The sequence below is a fragment of the Neophocaena asiaeorientalis genome, unplaced genomic scaffold (genome assembly GCF_003031525.2).
Source record: "Neophocaena asiaeorientalis asiaeorientalis breed wild unplaced genomic scaffold, Neophocaena_asiaeorientalis_V1.1 scaffold5, whole genome shotgun sequence".
In the NCBI taxonomy this organism is placed as follows: domain Eukaryota; kingdom Metazoa; phylum Chordata; class Mammalia; order Artiodactyla; family Phocoenidae; genus Neophocaena; species Neophocaena asiaeorientalis.
The window spans coordinates 9,088,202-9,107,619 of NW_020174698.1; the positions used below are offsets into that span (position 1 = coordinate 9,088,202).

The following is a 19,418-nucleotide window of genomic DNA, read 5'->3' on the forward strand; positions in this document are numbered from 1 at the left end:
TTTTTTCCTTAATATTTTATCAAATAATGTATCACTATGAATCTTTATTTTTAACTTATTTTAGCTTATAAGGACTATCAGGGGAGCCACGGGCTTACAATTTTATTCTTAGATTTAAAAGCATTTCTGTTCTGTCTTTAAAATAGCTTATTTGGTACCCTCTTCCCTTGGAATTTCCCCCACCCCACCTTCCAGGATGAGTTCACACATGGGTATTTAAATGGGAAAGAACCTTAAAGAGCCACCAATTCACCTTGTCAGCCAATAAGAATCATCTCATCCATAACAAAGATTTCCCCCAATCTACATGCCTTTATTGTCAGACTCAAAGAAATTAAACTAATAGTAGGAACGTCACAGGAGATAAATGGGGATTCTGGTAATGCAGGAATGGCCATGAACTTGTAAGACAAATATGCGTACAAATATGCATGTGTTTATAAGCTGTACAAAATTATATGGATATGTTATTGTTAATAATGGGCATAATGGTACTTTACCATCTCAGGGCCAGATCTGAACTTAACCATTCCCAGGAATAGAATAAGAATATATTTGATGAGGAAACTGACAACTGTATTTGATGAGAGTATGTATAATTGGTTTGTTTTTTAAAAATTGTGCCCTATTGTGAGTCTTGCTACACTAGGACAGCAGGTTATAGAAACTTTTTAGTGTTTAGATCTCACGGAGTAAGAAAATGAAGAGATTGTGAAATAAGTATCCAGTGAACAAATAATTCTCTTTGAAACGACCGTTAATTAAACAAATAAGAAATCAGATTGCCAGAAGATACACAGAGCACTTCTCTGGAACACAAGTCCTTGGAAAACCATCTGCCGTGTGGTGTCTGGTGTAACAGAATGGCCACAGGACTTGTTTCTACTACTGGCTCCACTGCAAAGTGACTTCAGTCAAGTAATTCACTTCTCTGGCCTCTCTTTTTCCTCTTCAGTTACGTGAGGGAATTATGCTGCATGCAGTATTCCCTGCAATCTTCCTAGTTATTAAAACATGCTGTAGGACTTCGCTGGTGGCGCTGTGGTTAAGAATCTGCCTGCCAGTGCAGGGGACATGGGTTCGATCCCTGGTTCAGGAAGATTCCACATGCTGCGGAGCAACTAAGCCCGTGTGCCACAACTGCTGAGCCCACGTGCTACAACTACTGAAGCCCACGCGCCTAGAGCTCATGCTCCGCAACGAGAGAAGCCACTGCAATGAGAAGGCTGCACACTGCAATGAAGAGTAGCCCCCACTCGCCGTAACTAGAGAAAGCCCACGAGCAGCAATGAAGACCCAACGCAGCCAAAAATAAATAAATAAATTTAGAAAAAAATAAAATGAAATAAAACATGTACACCTAATCCACATGGCTCTTTCTCCAGTATTTTCTATTTCAGTAAATGGCACCATTCATTGGCTAAAGCCAGACAGCCGGGTGCCCTCCCCACCCTCATCTCCAATCACCCTTTCCTATGAACGGAGCTCACATCTTTCCATTTCCTACCACCACTTCTGCTCCCATTGAGCAACTACAATGAACTTTTAAGAACAGTAGTTGTGATCTTATCAGGCCCCTGCTTTAGCAACAGTTTAAAGGCTTCTCATTATACTTCCCAACTAACCACTTCTGTCAATTAGCCCAGTTTACTCTCTTGTCTAAGGAGGCATCAGTAGTTCTGTCTCAGTAGCAGAAAGAGAATTTCCCTCATTTAAACCTCCTCTGGCCTTCTCCGTTAATGGGCTTAATGAAAAGCAGAGTGTAATGGGGAAAGCTGTGCTTTAGGCCGTAAGATCTGGGTATACACTTAATTCTACCCTTTCTGACTATGTCATTTTGATCCATTTCCTAATTAGTTTAAGCCTCAGTTTCTTCATTTCTAAAATAGTTAACTATATATCATGAGATTGGTGTGAAGGCTACATGAGATAACACTTATAAAAACACTTGATAGTCACCTCTCCTTACGCAAAATCCTTCACAAGTTAGTAATAACATACAGAAAAGAACTGGATCATATTATTTTCAAGGCTCTGAATTCTGGCAACTGACATTTAAAGCTTTCAATTGATGTTAGGAAAGATCACATAAGAAATCCAAATAACTTGTTGACATGCATTTGCCAAACTGGAGCTTTAAGCAGATCGGATTGTATGTTCCATGTAGTGGTCAAGGGTTACCATAAAAGGTTTGAAAAATGCCTCTGAGAGATGGACAAAAATGCACTAATGTTTAAACATACAATATTTTAATGTTTGTCTGTTTGATAAAAGTAATTCCAGTTAATGAACTAGTGTAAAAGTTCAACTATAGGAATTATTCAGTGCCAAAAAAGGAAATTCGCTCAGCTAAACCATGCCGCTCCATTACAAGCTTTACCTAACAATGCCAACCACGTTTATAGTTTGCATAGCAAACTTCCTATGATTGTCACAAACGTCATGCTAAGCCATGACTCCTATTCATCGGTCATAAATTTTCAAGCAAGAAAATACTGGGAGGCCCAATAAATTCCAGTGTTTTCAGCTGATCTTTCCTCTACCTTCCTGTGTCTTCCCCACATGATGTCTAGTATCCTTGTTTTCCAGAGAAAAATCTGGGTGTTCATTAGGCTTATTTGTAAACAATCTGTTTTCCAGTTCTATTTAAACAATACTTAAAAAGAAAAGTTATACAGCTTAGAAAGAGTGCCTAACAGTTCTCACTTATCTTAGGCCAAATACTGTTTAATTCTAGTTTCATGGTTTTTAAATTTTTTTTCCTTAACCACTGTGACATGCTACAAATCACGTGTGTTTTGTTCACTTTTGCAATCTCGGCACATACTAAATGTTCAATAAATAGCTGTTGAATGAATGAATGAATTTACGTTATTTTAGGCTAAGTTTAATTTCAATTTTCCCTGTACTTCCCCCCCCAACAGAACTTCTTTTTCATTTGTTAGCTTTTTAAAAATATGATCTAAAAAACTCCATGAAAATACAAAGAGAATCTCATGCTTTTGAATTCAAGCTCTAACTCCACATTCTTGAAGTTTTGACGGATAGTTGTCTAAGGATAGAGCATGCTTCAAGAAGGAAAGGGAAAGCTCTTTGATCTTACTCTTGCAGGGACTCCAAGATCAGTCTCTTGCTTTCAAATAAATGAAAGATTAAGAGTCAGATTTTATAGTGGATGCAACTGAATCACAAACTAAATGATCTGTCTAAATTATACGGCAGAGTGTTAATTAGAAATCAACCCACCTACCCTCTAATGTGGCATTTCTCTAGCTATAGTCCAAACACAAAAAGATCAAGATTCTAAAAAGGCAATGAGAAAGCTGTTATTCTCCTATAATGAAGTTTATGAAGTTTCCATGTCATCTCCCTTAAACCCCTTTTTATTTTCTTTGCAAAATCACCAACAAATATAGGATTCAAGTGGGATCCAACTGGAGACTCAGCAGTGAATGATTGCCACTATAAGTTAGAAGCAAAACAAGGAGGAATAAAATCCCATTGGAGATATTTTAACAACATTATTTATATATCATCTTTTCTCTAAAATGTTTTTCAGCAGAAAAAAGATTCTATGTAAAGTAAAAAGAAAAATCCTACTCCTGTAAAGAAGAAAAAATTACATATACTAATGAGAAATCTTATATTGTGACTTATCAATAAGGAAACTGAATTAAAATTCTTGGCTTTTTATATTTTAGTGTAGGCCTTAAATCATCAAGCAAAAGAGGAAACAATAAGTAGTGTAAAGAATGTATACCTTTTCTAGTCAAGTATCACGGTAATCATCAATACACTAGAATTAATTTGAAATTCAGTCAGTGAAGCTTCTGATGTTTTAAATGACTTAGCTGTGTAATCCCCTAGTATATAAAACACTTGAAAATGCCATGAAGACAGGAAAGTGCAGAAGTGGAACGCTGGTGCGCTTCCACCCCTTGAGGCTAGGTTACCACCCTGTTTTAACAAGTGATATTTGATACAAGTATTAGAGCTTAGCTATTATCCCTTTTAATAGTTCTTGAATAACAACACAGAAACCAGAACTTACATCAGATAGGATCTCAGATGTATTACTTCATTTTGTGGGGAATATGGAGAAATAGCTAAGAACTACACTGAACTGGCAGGGTGATAGAAAAATCTGTAACTGCCCCTCACTTTTTATTAAACCATTAAAACACTAGTAGCCAATTTTTACTATTTTCAATTTAATTTAACTCATTTCCCCTACTTTCTGTGCACATTAAAACATTTCATCTCTCTGGTGATAACATATTTTTCAGTTCAGGTTACATAGAGTTCAATCTACTTCCTATCTGGATTCTTTTTTCCCTTAGTCTTTTCTCCAGTGTACAATATTGGAATCTGTGCATCAGATAGCATAAGGCCTGTTGTTGCAAACATTAATAAGATATATCTTTTGGAAACAGTTACTTGCACTTTGTTTCATCTCTAATGGAAAGGATTTCTCTAAATATTTACACCAGAACAGTTGTCAGAATGAATCCTGCAAAACTGCTGGCATACTCCCAGGAACAGGGGCTGGTGTCGGGGGAAGGGGAGATTCCTGGTTCCTGGTCATATAATTTTAAGCAGCCCTAGATTTTCAGGCAGCTGCTTGCTAGAATATGAAGGGTTTGTATTAACAAAAAGGTACTTCAGTGTGTAGACAAATTCAAGTAAAGTATCTGAACAGCCACTTTCATTTATTGCTCTTATAAAAATGGCTCTCCATTTGCTTCAGGTTTAAAGTAAAGGGATGGATTCGGTTTCAGAGACCCAGCAAATAAATTGTATATGAGGAAAGAAACCTGTATAGGAAGTGTGAAGGAACACCGAAATCATTCTGTGCAGTGGCCCTCAAGGTGCTTAAGTTTATTTTATTTTATTTATTTATTTATTTTTTTGCGGCACGCGGGCCTCTCACTGTTGTGGCCTCTCCCATTATGGAGCACAGGCTCCGGACGTGCAGGCTCAGCGGCCATGGCTCACAGGCCCAGCCGCTCCGCGGCACGTGGGATCTTCCCAGACCGGGGCACGAACCCGTGTCCCCTGCATCGGCAGGCGGACTCTCAACCACTGCACTACCAGGGAAGCCCAAGGTGCTTAATATATAGAAATGACTTGTCCCTTCCATGAATTGCTGAGCGCGAGAGTCAGCATGCAAGACTTAGACAGGAGAGAAGTGAAATCTGCCAAGATAAATGCCAAGATAAATGCAGCAGTGTTTCATAAATTAACTCGGCTGTCTGTGTGTTTATTTTTTCTTTGGAAGAGCCTAAAATTAAGGCTGTTCGACTCATCTTAGTAGTGGTTTAGAATTTGAGGAGTGGATGAGAAAGTAAGTTTGGGCTAGGAAGGGTAGAGAGAATATCCTGCGTTGGAAAATCTTGGCAATTTTCATTTGAAATGTGTTCTTATCTGATGAACGATGGTACTTCTGCCCCAAAGTCTGTGAATTAAGTAGTTTGGTTAAAAAATTATTACACAAAGATTTCTGGGTTTGTAAGCTCTCCATTTATAGTATGGGCAAGATATTAAGTTCAGAGGCAAACAGTTCACGATGAATTCCTAGAACGTCAATGAGGTGTCCACATGGGTACTGAAAATGGTAGAAGTAGCCTGAAATGGTCTGGACCTACGCTTGCTGGAAATCTCCCTTATTCTATTAGAAATTAAACGTTGAGGTATGGGCACATAATGCTCACAAGTCTGAAAACACACATGAATCAGGGCTGGGCCCTGGAGGCTCAGTGCTAGGTAGAATGGCACATGCTATTGATTGTACTAGGGCCAAGGATGCATCGACATGATCTTGCAAGTCTAATTGGCTTCCGAGGGAATCCCACTGATCTATGTTAAAAGCTTAGATTTACATCAAGCTCTGGACAGAACTGGAATGTTGGATGGGTGTCTTAGAAATATGCTATAGGAGAGACTCCCCCTTTTAAATTGTACTAGTCTTTGTGGAGAGGGCTAAGAGTTAACATCTTGAGGGTGGCATGAAATGAGTCTGTGAATTGAGGCCGCTAAGGATACCGCCTTCGGGCTTTATTTCTTGTTACCAAACAGTAATGAGGGTCCTGTTAAACTTAGAACAACAAATTGCTCATAAATTGGAAAACAAGACTGAATTCTGTACGAAACAAATCTTCAGCAGCTCAGTATGTGCTCATTTAGTTTGTGGCCAAGCAGCACTTGTCTACATCTTCTGTATTGCATGGCAGAAACTACATGCCATCAGAAGGTAGTGAGTGATACAAGTAAATGCAAGGTCACCGTTTTGCTGCTAAATTTCCAAACGTTAAGATTCTTCAATTCTTAAATCAGCTCGTGGTCAAATTTAAGACCAAATGAAATCAAATATATGATTCCACTAAACTGGTAATATCATATTGATAGCAGATCATTATAACTCTTTGATGTACACAGGGCACGAGGTCAGGGTTTATTTGCCCAGTGTTACCTGGAGATTGCCAGTTGCCACAGAAGGCTGGCCAGAATAAGAATCTGACTGCGAGCCTTTCTGTGGATTTAAAATAAGCAATATCACCCATCCACATGTTTAAACAAAGAGAGTCTAAGGTCAGAGGGGTCTAAGGTCTAAGGTCACAGGAGTACTAAAATATACTGACGTCATTCTGAATCATAAGAGAATGTGAAACTTACCACATTAAGGACAGTGGGAACTCTGTGACTTTGTTCAATTAAAGATCCAGCACAGGAGGTGACAGAGTAACCTTACTGGGTATTTGAGGCAGTGTCAATAGTTTCAAAGGTGAACTTTCACTGAGGTTATTAAGCATAGATATATTTGTGCTACTTGAGTATTTTCCTATAGAAAGGCTTAACAATCTTCTAATTTCTAGCATAGTGAAAGCTTAAAATCAAAGCACCGCTTAGTTCTTAATAATTTTGATTTAGCTGCTTACAGCACCATATTTCAAAATGGTATTGTCTTCAGTGAAAGAAATCCTAAGCTTGCTCTTGGCCTTTTCCTAGATCTGGAGGTTTTAGAGCTCCTGTCCTATGCAATATACTATTTTCTTATTTCCAAATGTTATGTCAGGAATATTATATCTAAATTGACCTTAGGATGTTTACAAAGATCCTTTCCCCCTTCCCTTCCCATCCTAATCAGACACCTCTCGTACAAAGACTCAGACTACATTCCTTGGGTTCTTTTTATCTACTCAGGAAGGGAGGAGGAGAACTTGCAGTGATGACAGCAGGAGTTCTGTATGTGTGCGTTTGCCCTCATGCAGGCAGACAAGGTGGTTTATAAGATGACGGTGATTTGCACTGCGCACATATACTGGCGGCACATTCCCATCTCTTGCATGCTTAGGATGAATAACCTATTGAGGAAAAAAAAAATTGGTGGAAAAGCATTGTTTTCTGGTGGGTTTCCTGCTCTCTGTAACTCACGATTGCTCCCAATCCCTAGGGACAACTAACTAGGTCTGACCACGGAGCAATGGCTCAAGTGTGCTGTGATGACCCTCCTCTCCAGAAGCCTGGCTTTCCTCAGTCTAATTACTTTTGGCAATTGTGGTTATTGGGATTTGGCCTAGTGACTCACTGGAACCCAAATTCTCCCAAGGAGCCCCCTTAACAAACAGAATTAAGCCTGACAGGAAGCCCAGACTTCCACCTCACTTTTACATGGAGCTTTCCCTGGTTTATGGCAAGGTTTGAACATCGTTCATGGACTAGAAAAGAATAATAAACAAGATTTAATGAAGATAACCACTTAAAGAAGAGCACATTAGGAGAGAAGTAAGAACAGTAAGTTCAAGAATAAACAACCTACTGCAAAACTTAACCCATTAAGATAGAGTTACAACTATGCTATTTATAGTAGTTTTACTGATCACCAGTAGTCAATATAAAGTTAGTTAGTAATTGTAGAAACCATAAAAGAAAAGGATGTTTATTTCTTATTAGAGGCCATTTTCTAACCATTTCATTTTTCCTGAAAACAAAGAGGACTCTAGGGCACAGTCGTCTGGTAAGACATGAAAACAGTTGTTTATGGTTATGTAGCTTTGAAAAAAAATTGGGGGTATGGCTGATACCTCATCTTCTATTCACTGCCTCCCTAACCCCTGGTATAGTTCAGCAGCAAGCACCCTCATTCCTGATCGCACCTCTCCTAGCAGCAGGGGTCTTATCTGTGAAAACAGCAGCAGTAGCTGTTAAACTCACCATCATGTTCTACTGTGTGCACTCTGCTATGTCTTCTTAGACCCTCTGGCTGAGACAATTCTCAATCAGATGGTCTTGTCTGCACCAGTCAGTGCCACAAGTTAAACAGTACTCAACTGGTAAACAATCTGGGGCTATCAGACTGCTTTATATTTTAAACTACTATCTGTTCGAATGACACATATCTCATCTCTTATCATACTCCACACAAGTTTATTTTTTTTGTCGAACTCTCATGAAACTGGCATTGTTTTCAACAGTTGCTTAGCTGTAAGAGTTATCCTTGAATTAAGGGTCCAATGGTACTTCTCAGTCTTGGCTGTACCTTAGAATCACCAGGACTACTTTTAAAATGCAGATGTCCAGGCCCCATTCCCAGAGATTGCTTCATTTGGTCTAAGATAGAGTCTGGCTTTGTTTTTTTAAGATCCCGAGGTGATTCTAAGTGGAAATCAGGGTTGAAAAATCACTGTACCAAGGCCCATAAAGCAAGAATTCAGAGTGGAGTTTACTGTTAATGCTCATAGTAAAAGTAATATAAATAAGAGATTTTATGAAGCACCATAAAGATAACTTTTCTGGACAGCAAAAACTAGCCAGTGAAATATCTATTGTGGTTATAAATTACAGAGAAGGATTTTGATATTTAACTGCAAAATTATAGACTTTGCCCACATTCTCATGCCTTAGTTAGTCTTCTCTTGGAATTATGCACCATAGATGGGAAGAATAATCTTAGATTATTTCATATAAACTGTGCTACTCTATTGCTTCTAATGAAAAAAAAATCAGCAACTTTCTATGTTTAAAAACCATCAATAAGGTAGGTTTAAGGAAACAGGAAAAAGGAGAGAGAAAAGAAAGAGATGTGGGAAGGAGTATTAGAATACCAGAAGCAACCTCTAGAGTAAATGTTTGAAGAAGACTTGTGGTTTGTTAAATGAGGAGGAAGAGATAATGAGCAGAGAGTAAAGGAAAGAAAAAGTGGGGTCGCGTTTGAGAAAACACTCCCATGATTGCTTCAAGTACCAATCCCAATAGTTGAAGTGACATGAAAAAATCAAGGAAGGATATGCGCTTTGGCGTCAGTCCTCGGCTGGGATCCCAGGTCCACCATATCTTTGTTGAATGACCTCAGGCGACTGATATGGGACTACTGGCACCTGCCTTACAAGGTAAGTGGGAGGACTAATTGAGATAATACTTGCAAAAACATCAAGGACAGAGTCTGGCACTCACAAGTGACTAAAATACGGCAGCTATTTAAACGATCATTATCACAATACTCACTTTAACATATAAATGCATATTAAGATAGAATGTATGTGAATGTAACAGTGGCTCTGAGAACTATGGTGCCTCTTTCTTTTCATCTAAATGTGGCTGATACTGTCTCTTCTTATATGACAGCTTTTGTCGAGATGACTGTGTGTTCACATATGTGAGGTCCCATTGTATGAGGGTACCTAACAATGAGAAACTAGGGACACTTTTTCTTACCAGCTTATCAAGCATATGTTAAGAAAACAGTGTTCTAAAATAAGCATTTCACAAATTCTGTTATTTTATATTGTGTGGTGGTGGTTTGTATTATGTGGTTATAAAATGGGGGCTGCTTTACCACTTACTCTCAGGAATGTGCTTTGTATTGGGGTATAATTATAAATATGCTTACCAGCTAGTTTTCTAAGGACAATGTTTGGGAGTGAATATAGGGCATTGAATTATTGTGTATTCATTTTAGAAAGATGTTTTAAGGTAACTAAATGTAATCCCATGCCCCAGCCAAGCGCTCAGAAGAGAAGTAGGAGAACAGACCACTAGAAAATATAACCTGCTTCCTGATTCGGAAGACCCAACTTGTCTAGAAGCAGCAGGCGAGGGTGTGGAACCTGGTTGTTACTGAGGCTAGACAATTACTCGGTGGGGATGTTGCAGAAGTAGTTCACGTATCATATAGATGGACTGAATTCCTTCAAGTTTCATTCCATCCTGAGAATTTCTTTTTTTTTTTTTTTTTCTGGTATGTGGGCCTCTCACTGCCTGTGGCCTCCCCCGCCACGGAGCACAGGCTCCGGCCACGCAGGCTCAGCGGCCATGGCTCACGGGCCCAGCTGCTCCGCGGCATGTGGGATCCCCCCCGGACCGGGGCACGAACCCGTGTCCTCTGCATCGGCAGGAGGACTCTCAACCACCGTGCCACCAGGGAAGCCCGAGAATTTCTTATTTTAAGAGAGCACACTTTGTTGAGAAATCTGCTTGAAAGTAGAATGCTATTTGTAGATGGTAGATCTAAGTGGAATGATATAAAAAATCATTTTTACACCTTAAGGAAACTAATCTTTCCTTACTGTAAAGTTTTTCAGGTCTCCTAAGATCCTGTGGCAAAGGAATATCGTTCCACAGGTGATGAGACTTCCAAGTATGATCTTCAAGTGGAAGACTTGGCAACGTAAAATTACTGCTCCTGATACCAGTGACCATTTTCTTACGTAGCACCAAAAGGGCTATAAACATGAGAAACCACAGTTGAAAATGATATATTCGATTCTATAGACAAAGTACCTTAATGTAATTAATCTTATTTTGATACTACCAGTAAGAGTGAGTCTCAATGTCAGCACAGCAAACATTTTAATAACAATAAACAAGACACTGCCAGATTTTCATCTCATGTATTCAACTATCCCTTCTATGGGAGTAACTCAAAAATGCTATTTTCAGCTCCGGAATCTCTCTGCAACTTTGATTCAGTGTTACTAAATGGCCTGCTGGCCCTCAAAGGCAGCGCGAAAGGAAAATAAGTTTCCTAACAAATCTGCTTGTCTTACTTCCCTGTTCTTTTTGATTATCTCTAATCAAAAAGATAGAGATAATTGTTTTTCACCCAGACATGAGTCCTTATAAGCCAAAGTTTAGTGCCAAATATGGCTCTCTTCCTCTTTTCCCTTCATACGCCCTCTCGTGCTCAGTCAGTCACTGTCATAGCACAGGGTCTTATAAGCTTAAACCTGGGCCTTTGTAATTGCCGCTTCCATCCCATTACAGGGCCACTTCTAAAATCCTGTCATGGTAGGGGAGTTCTGATGCATCTCTCTAGCTGGGATTCCAAACCAGCTCCCTGTGACTCTAAGCCCAAGGACAAAACGGCCTTGCCAAAAATGGAGTATGTGGATTGACGCTATGGCTATGGTTTTCAGGCACTAGATATTGTGATGGGTGAGGAATATCATAATATTATAATTCAGTCTCTATGTTGATAAGTTACTTATTAATCTTTATATGATGGATTTACTTATAATAAGTGAATACTTATATTTGTTTGTATTCTTTTTTTTTTAAGATGACCTCTTTCCTCCTCTGACTCTTTCTTTCTTTCTTTCTTTCTTTATTTAATGGCTGCATCGTGTCTTATTTGCTGCACATGGGATCTTTCATTGCTGCACGCGGGCTCTTCACTGTGGTGCGTGGGCTTCTCTAGCTGCGGACTGAGGGCTTAGTTGCCCTGCGGCATGTGGGATCTTAGTTCCCCGACCAGGGATTGAACTGGCATCTCCTGCATTGGAAGGTGGATTCTTCACCACTGGACCACCAGGGAAGTCCCTGTTTGTAGTCTTAATCTTCATCCACTAAACTTGGTTGAATAAAACAACTAAGTTTAGAAGAACTAACTCGCTACTCCTGGTTCATGTTCTTATACCAAAAGATTAAAAGTTGAAGAACCTATAAGAATTGCTCAGATCTAAACTTTTAACCAACTGCCTCATTTCACAGATGAGGAACTGCAGCTTAGTGTGGTAAAGGGGCTTGTCTGGGTTATTCAGATATTACTAGCAGTGCTAGACGTAGAACCCAGGTCTTCTACTTCTTAGCCTACTTTTCTCAACATACACTGGGAATCCTCCTTCAATGACTTCTTAGGTCTCAGTCTGTACCATGAATTTATGATGTTTGCTGCTATCCATCAAATTCTTAAAGGTCAGATGGAAACCTAATAAGGTAGTATTTTGAAGACTGGGTTAGATACTTGCATAAGGCATAAAGCATAAAAGCAGTTAAAGGCCATTAAATATGTATTTAATTGGGCAATCATCTCCTTCAGTACCATTGAATTTTCCCTAAAAACTTCCAGAACAGTTTTAGTGACAGCAGATGGTAACTAGACCTAGTTACCTAGGTTACCCAGTTACCTAGTTACCTCGCCAAGAATATAAATAAGGCAGAAATATTATCAGAGAAGAGGCACCTGCAGCCATGTTTTTTTTAAATGAGTTTTTGAAATTATTCAAACTTTTTATATGTAAAAAGAATTCAGGTATTTTGCCTAAAAGCTGCATGTTGTTGAAACATCTTTGGAGCAGTAAATGGGATTTCTTAGCACTCAATGGCATCCTCAGCACCCCGACAATCCTTGAGAATGGAACATTCCATTCTTTTCATCATTGTTGGGTTAAGTACTTTAGTTATAATGCTAGTAATAGTCCTGAATGGAAAGATCTGATGGACAGAATTAAACAAACAGAAAAAATGGGCAACGTCTTTTACAGATGTGTATTTTATACTTTACATGTTTTGTTAAGGTATAACTGCAAAGCATTTCAAACTTACTAGGTTGGCCAACAAACGGTAAATTTTAAGATAATCGAATCATTTTAAACCTTAAGAAAAAATTCACAATCAAGAAAGCAACCCACGTTTTTCCTCAAAATCAAAAGCAAGGCAAGAAATATCTATATAACTTATGATGCGACACTTTTTCAAATGATCATTCTCAAAAGATTGCCAGTGTATGATGCACGGTTCAGAGAAGAAATAGTCTTAACCAAGTAAAACATATAATTTCAACACACTGTCTTACATGATCCTTACCATGGTCTCAAAACTGAATGATGTTTTCCTAATGGTAACCAAAGTTGATTCTTACATTTCATGAAACATAATACCCACTCTGATGGCATTTCAAGAATTCACTGCTTGGAAAAGGATGTTTTGGGGGCTGGGGAGAGTGAATAGTGAGGAAGTGGGAAGAGAGGTTAGGACAACGTCCAAAATGAAACATTTGGATAGAGATAAAGGGGGGAAAGACGATTTAGAAAATTGCTGTATGTGGAATAGTTTTATTTTTTGATAGTTCATTCTTATAATTGCAAAGAGATCATGTGGTCTTAACTCTACAAAGGTTTCTGACAACACACAGTATTCTATCAATAATATATAAAATTCAAAAGAACTATTGCATTTTTTTAAAAAGATTAACCATTTAACTAGAAAATATTTGAGATACTCAGTAGCAATCTGGAGATCTCTGTCCAGATTAAAATAGACTAAAATGATCAGATGACTAATAAAGTTGTTTTGTAGTAGTGTGGCAAGAGTTTCCCCATAATAACTTGAAAATCAAATTTAACTACATGCTGTAATTTCCCATTCATCACTTTCTGGGGACCTAATTTGCAGAATATTAAATTCCAGGAAATATTTAATGGAGAAATGATTCAACAAAACTTATCTACTTGCAAGTTAAAATACCGTTCATATTTCATGCTTAAAAATATTGAAGTAGGGCTTCCCTGGTGGCACAGTGGTTGAGAGTCTGCCTGCCGATGCAGGGGACACGGGTTCGTGCCCCAGTCCGGGAAGATCTCACATGCCGCGGAGCGGCTGGGCCCGTGAGCCATGGCCGCTGAGCCTGCGAGTCCGGAGCCCGTGCTCCGCAACGGGAGAGGCCACAACAGTGAGAGGCCCGCGTACCACAAAAAAAAAAAAAAAAAAATTGAAGTAATGCCATTAAATCAATTTTATGATTATTATATTCTCAATTACTTTACATAGAATAACTTGGGACTAAAAAGACAATATTCAAAAATTATCATTCTTAATGTTTTTAATAAAATCCTTTTATTGAAGTAATAAAGAATTAAAATAGTATAACAAAGAGATATTTTAAGAAACAATTTTGATAGTGTAATGATGATTAAATTAGAATTCACAAAAATAAGTGTCTTTTGTTTATATTTAGATGTTGCCATCAATGCCTAAGAGTTTGAATTTGGGGCTTGGATTCATACAGATATCACATAATATGTTGCAGAATATACTTTCTCTAGCAAATTTTACTCGTATCTTCATCTATTAAACAGTGTTTCACTCAAAAACAAGGTAGATTGGTGACAAAAGTAGACAGGTGAAAAAATGCGTTGTAGCCAATATCCAAACTATACACTTCCATTTAAAATTAATATGACAAAATGCATAATAGAATGAAAGATTTTTCTGTCTTGTAGTTAACCTATTATTTTCCAGGTTAGCTGTGTAAGAGTGTATCAGGGGCTTCCCTGGTGGCGCAGTGGTTGAGAGTCCGCCTGCCAATGCAGGGGTCACAGGTTCCATCCCTGCTCCGGGAAGATCCCACATGCCGTGGAGCAACTAAGCCCATGTACCACAACTACTGAGCCTGCACTCTAGAGCCCTCAAGCCACAACTACTGAGCCCGCGTGCCTAGAGCCCGTGCTCCGCAACAAGAGAAGCCACTGTGACGAGAAGCCCGCGCACCACAACGAAGAGTAGCCCACGCTCGCCACACTAGAGAAAGCCCGCTCACAGCAGCAAAGACCCAGTGCAACCAAAAATAAATAAACAAAATAATCTTTTTTAAAAAAAGAGTGTATCAGAATCTCAAAGAATGGCTTAACATCCAAAACGGTATCATGAGCAATGGCCACTGTATTCCAATAAATCGATTTTCATTTTATCACCATTAAAATGATTTCTCTTATGTTCTTACTCCTTTATTTCAAACATCTTTATGAAAGATTTTTAAAAGTTTTATAGATTGTGTAGTGAGTGCTTGGTAATTATTATGCCTACCATGGCTTTTCAAAAGTTGGATCTATCTGGAATCTAAGCATTTAAAAACCAATTAATAGATGGCATCAAATTAAAAGGGTACTACAATGGCATCTGATGTTTCTCACAATAGTCTTCTGGCATAATATGATCCTACAATGTTTTCTTAATAACTAAATAATATTATATTTAGCAAGCTTCATTATCATTATCAGGTATTTAACTCTTTGACATTGGTCATTAATGTATAATACATATAAATATCAGTTCAAAAATTTCCAGTCAATTAGAACAGCTTATTCTACAAACATAGGACAAATGATGGTTTTGAGACCATCAGATTTATTATTTAACACGCCTGACATCTTCTCTCTGACATGGGCCAACATATAGCATAAATAGCAGGAGATAAGTTCCATTTAGTAGCTGTATGGCTTTGTATAGGTTACTTAGCCTCTGTTTTTTGGGTTCTTTCCCTGTAAAATGGGGATACTAATACCTGCCTCTATACTTCAAGTGGCTATTTAGGGATCCAAGTGAATAACTCAAGTGAAAGTGTGGTGCAATTGTAAGGTACTGCGGTTATTATGGCACATATAACCTTTACTTTTATTAGCAGATAAGCTAGAATTCAGAAGCTGGCTGTACAAGCAGCAAAGGCTGAGCTGGAAACGAGTTTAAAACTCCGTTCAGGATTCTTTATTTAGCGTCCTCTGAAAACATTTCTGGTTCAGGATTTTGGAATAAGGATTGCATTTCATTTTTATCTTGAGTAAATTCAACTTAGTCAACTCTAGGAGCTGTATATGAATCCAAGCAGGTAAAAAAGTTATTGAGTATTTATTTATCCATAACATAATAGATTTTTTTAAAGTACAAAATTCCTGTTTAAAATGTTATTTTTTCTATAAGAGGAAACAGGATCACTAGTTTGCAACAAAGTAGAGATAAATATAGCAGTTCCTTTAGGGAAACAGGAGATTGCTGATATAGATAGCTTTATCTGCTTTATCTGCGGATAAGCCATGGTTCCTTAGAATTGATCATATTTAACACTGCAAATGAACGTGTTTTTGCAAGAAACTTCTACCAAAACATTCAAGAGACCCCTTTAAAAACTCTGATAAATAGTTCTTACACCCCAAATTTCTATCATTAGTTAAGATTTAAAAGTTTAGGAGAGTGAAGCTATTTAACTATAGGCCAAAAGGTTAAATACCTTAATTGTCTCTTGAAGCAAAAATAGGAAAGACGGTTTCTTTCTAGAATACCTTTGACTACTACCTTATTTTTCATTTAAACAACTTTTTCCCAGTCCCTATTTGAGAAAACGTTTTTTTTCAGAGATTTCCAAAGGAACGAGTTTGTACACCTGCAATTTGACCTTGATTTTCTGGACCTTACCCTCTACTCCTTCCCCATTCTAAAATAAACTAACAAACAAACAACAACAACAAACCCCATGCTGCACCTGCCAAGAGTCTCCTCTGTCTCCTCGGAGAACGCAAGGGGTCGCCCCTCTCACAGGATTGCATCAGCAAACCCCAGGAGCAAAGGCAGACTCAAGTGTGAAGGAGCAAGGAGCATCCCCTGCTAGGGGAGCTCTCTCCCGGCCCCACACCCACAGAACAATCGGAATTTCAACACAATTCCACCCACTCCCTTTCTCATCCCCACTACACAACAAGAGGGCGCCTTTGACTTGGCCTTGAGAAGATTAAGGCAGATCAAAAAGCAGCTCGCCTTTGGACTCTGTAAATCCTTTCTAATCGGAGCCTAGGGGTGCTCCGTCCCCCCTCTGCTCCCAGAAGACTTGGGGCAGCACCACTGGGCAGCTTCCTGCACCGCTGTCCTTTCTGGGGGGAAGTGAGAACAAATGGATGGCCAGCTTTCTTTGCGGTGTCTTCCATCAGAAACAGGGGCCCCCAAACTGCAATCGGAGACCACTCTGACACTCAGGACCCCGTCCCTCCCCTGCGATTGTGTGGCTCCTGGCCCTGGGGTCCTCAGTGGGGTGAAGGAGGGTGTGGGCCATGGGCGCCGGGTGGGCACTGGCTGGAAGAGGGCACTGGCGCTTGTGCCCAGCATCCCTCTCTCTCCCCACCGACCTGCGATTCAGTTCCCCTGGCCGGACTCTGCGAGAAGGGGACTTGGGGACCGCCAGAAACGAGGGCAAGACTCGAGCTCCAAGCCACTTCTTTTGGGAGGCGGCCGCAAGTCTCGAGTGAAAGGGTGAGTGGAGGAGTTTCGAAGAATACAACCATCCAGAGGCCAAGCATAATAAATCGGATGCCCCGACGTGCTTAGATTAGGCCCTCCTGCCCCCCGGCTACGCGATCCTAGAGGCGCTGAGGCCGGGCGGGAGCCCCTGGCGCTTTGGTACAGCGTTTCTTAGAGGCAATTTTCAGGTGAATCAAACCTTGTCTGCCCTAGGCAAGCGGCACAAAGGGAGCTTTCAGCGGTCCCTCACGTCCAGAGGTAGGGCACAAACAGTGGCGGAGAAGCGATTACTAAAATCTCCATCTCACACAAGACTGTGCTGTGTCCTCTGCGCTGTACCCGAGCTTGCCCCCAGGGGCTTCGCGGGCCAGCGATCCGAGGTGGCTCTGCGCACGGGACCAGGCGCCGCCAAGCGTCATTGGCTCCTGGGCGGCGGAGGTCCGAGTTGCTCAAAGCAATAGCATCGCTCTCTGCGCCCCGGGAAGTTTTCTCCCTCCCAGTCCCCGCCAGCGCCCCCCACGCTGGAGCCAGGGTCGCCCTCTGTTCTATCTGCGAAGGAACTCCACACGCCTGCACCTACGCCGGAGCGGAGCGGCCAGCGCGCTGGGCTACCCAGGGGCAGGGAGAGGTGCCTTTCTTGGGTCTGTCTCCTCATCTATGGAAGACGCCACCTTGAAACAGACCAACCCGGGTTGAGGGTGCCCTGGTGGGGGGGCGGTGCCCGTTTCATCCCAGCTAGGGCACTGTCCTAGGAAGTCTTCACAAGCCAACCTTCCAAGTAACTGGAATCGGGAAAAGGGGCAGCGAGGAGGCGAGCCTGAGTCTTTAGGGGAACCCCACCCTCAGTGTATGTTTGCCCCAGGGGACCCACTTTAAAGGGCCTGAGACGGTAAAAGCGCTCACGCGTGACAGGCAAGATTGTAACTGGAAACCTGGCACCTCCAGCTCCCAGCGGCCGGTTCGGCAGCCCTCACATCCCTTGTACTGGGACGCAGAGCGTCTCCTTAAGCGCGCAGGCACGCGAACCCCGAGCGCCCCGCGCGCCCTTCGGTTCCACTCGTGCGTGGCTGGGGGTATAGCGGCCGCGCAGGCGCTCGCTCGCCATTTCCCGAGGGGCGGGAGAGTTCCTCGCGACCCCAGCGCCGCGGGAGGACCCTGCGAGGTCTCCCCAAGCAAGGCGGCGACGCAAGGTGAGCGGGCGCCGCGGCCGCGCCTTCCCCGGCGGGAACTCAGTGGTCAGGGGCATCCAGCCGGCCGGGAGTCTGTGATGCCTGGGGGCTCGAGGCACCCGTCCACGTCTCGGGGGGAAAGCACAAATCCCTCGAGCTAGTCTAACGAAGGGCCGAACTTTTCCGCGAACCTGAAATTATGAGGGTGCGGGAGCCACCTTAGCGCCGGGTCCGCCGGACTCTGGCACCCAGAAGGATGCGGGGGAAGAGAGGGGCGCGGAGAGGAAGGCGTGAAAGACGCCAACAGAGGCGCCTAAACGGTTACCTCCTCTCGAGGCGTGGGGTGCTGGGTGGGAGGACCGCTGCCTCTGGGAGCCGACTCAGGACAGGCAAAGCGACCCGACAGGTGAACGCGGCGGGAGGGAGCAAATGCGTAAAAAAGCCTGCACTTACTTCTTCGCTGGCGCCTTCCCCGGGAGGCGTTTTGGCTGCCGATGTATTCCAAAAAGTTCAAAATGATAAAAAAACAAGAAATCAGTCGCAAGTGCATAGTAACCCAGTAATATTTCCCTTCCTTTTCTCCTTTTTCTTTTGATTGTTAATTAATATTGAATGTTTTAGAAATACACGTAGGTGTTAGGCGTATATGGAGAGCAAGAGAGAATCCAAGCAGCGGACTCCTCCACTCAGATCCGATAGGCGAGCTGGGATGGCAAACGAAGCGGGTCGGGTGGTCAGGGAAACCAACTACTGTACTTTCAAACTGTCCGAGCCCTGAGCTGCGGGGGCTCCTGTACGGTGGCTGTCAGTGCCGCAAGTGAGGGTTCCAGAAGCAGCGAGCGGCCTCGCCAGGGCGGCCGCAGGTAGCATGGTGCGCGGCGGCGGCGGCCGCGGGCGGGATCCGGGTGGGCGGTGGCGACGGTGGCGGCCCCTTGGGCTTAGAGGTTGCTGCGGCAGCGGCGGGGGCCCCGG

The 19,418-nt window shown here is 41.6% G+C and overlaps 1 protein-coding gene across 1 annotated transcript in view; it reads right to left on the minus strand.

The window, feature by feature from the left end:
- Positions 1-19,322, minus strand: part of RSPO3 (R-spondin 3) — a 77,138-nt gene extending 57,816 nt beyond the window's left edge. Inside the window, exon 1 of the mRNA XM_024759081.1 lies at positions 18,900-19,322. Coding sequence (XP_024614849.1) covers positions 18,900-18,996 — 97 coding nt within the window. The 5' untranslated portion in view covers positions 18,997-19,322. The remainder of the gene's footprint in view (positions 1-18,899) is intronic.
- Positions 19,323-19,418: the final 96 nt, after the last annotated feature.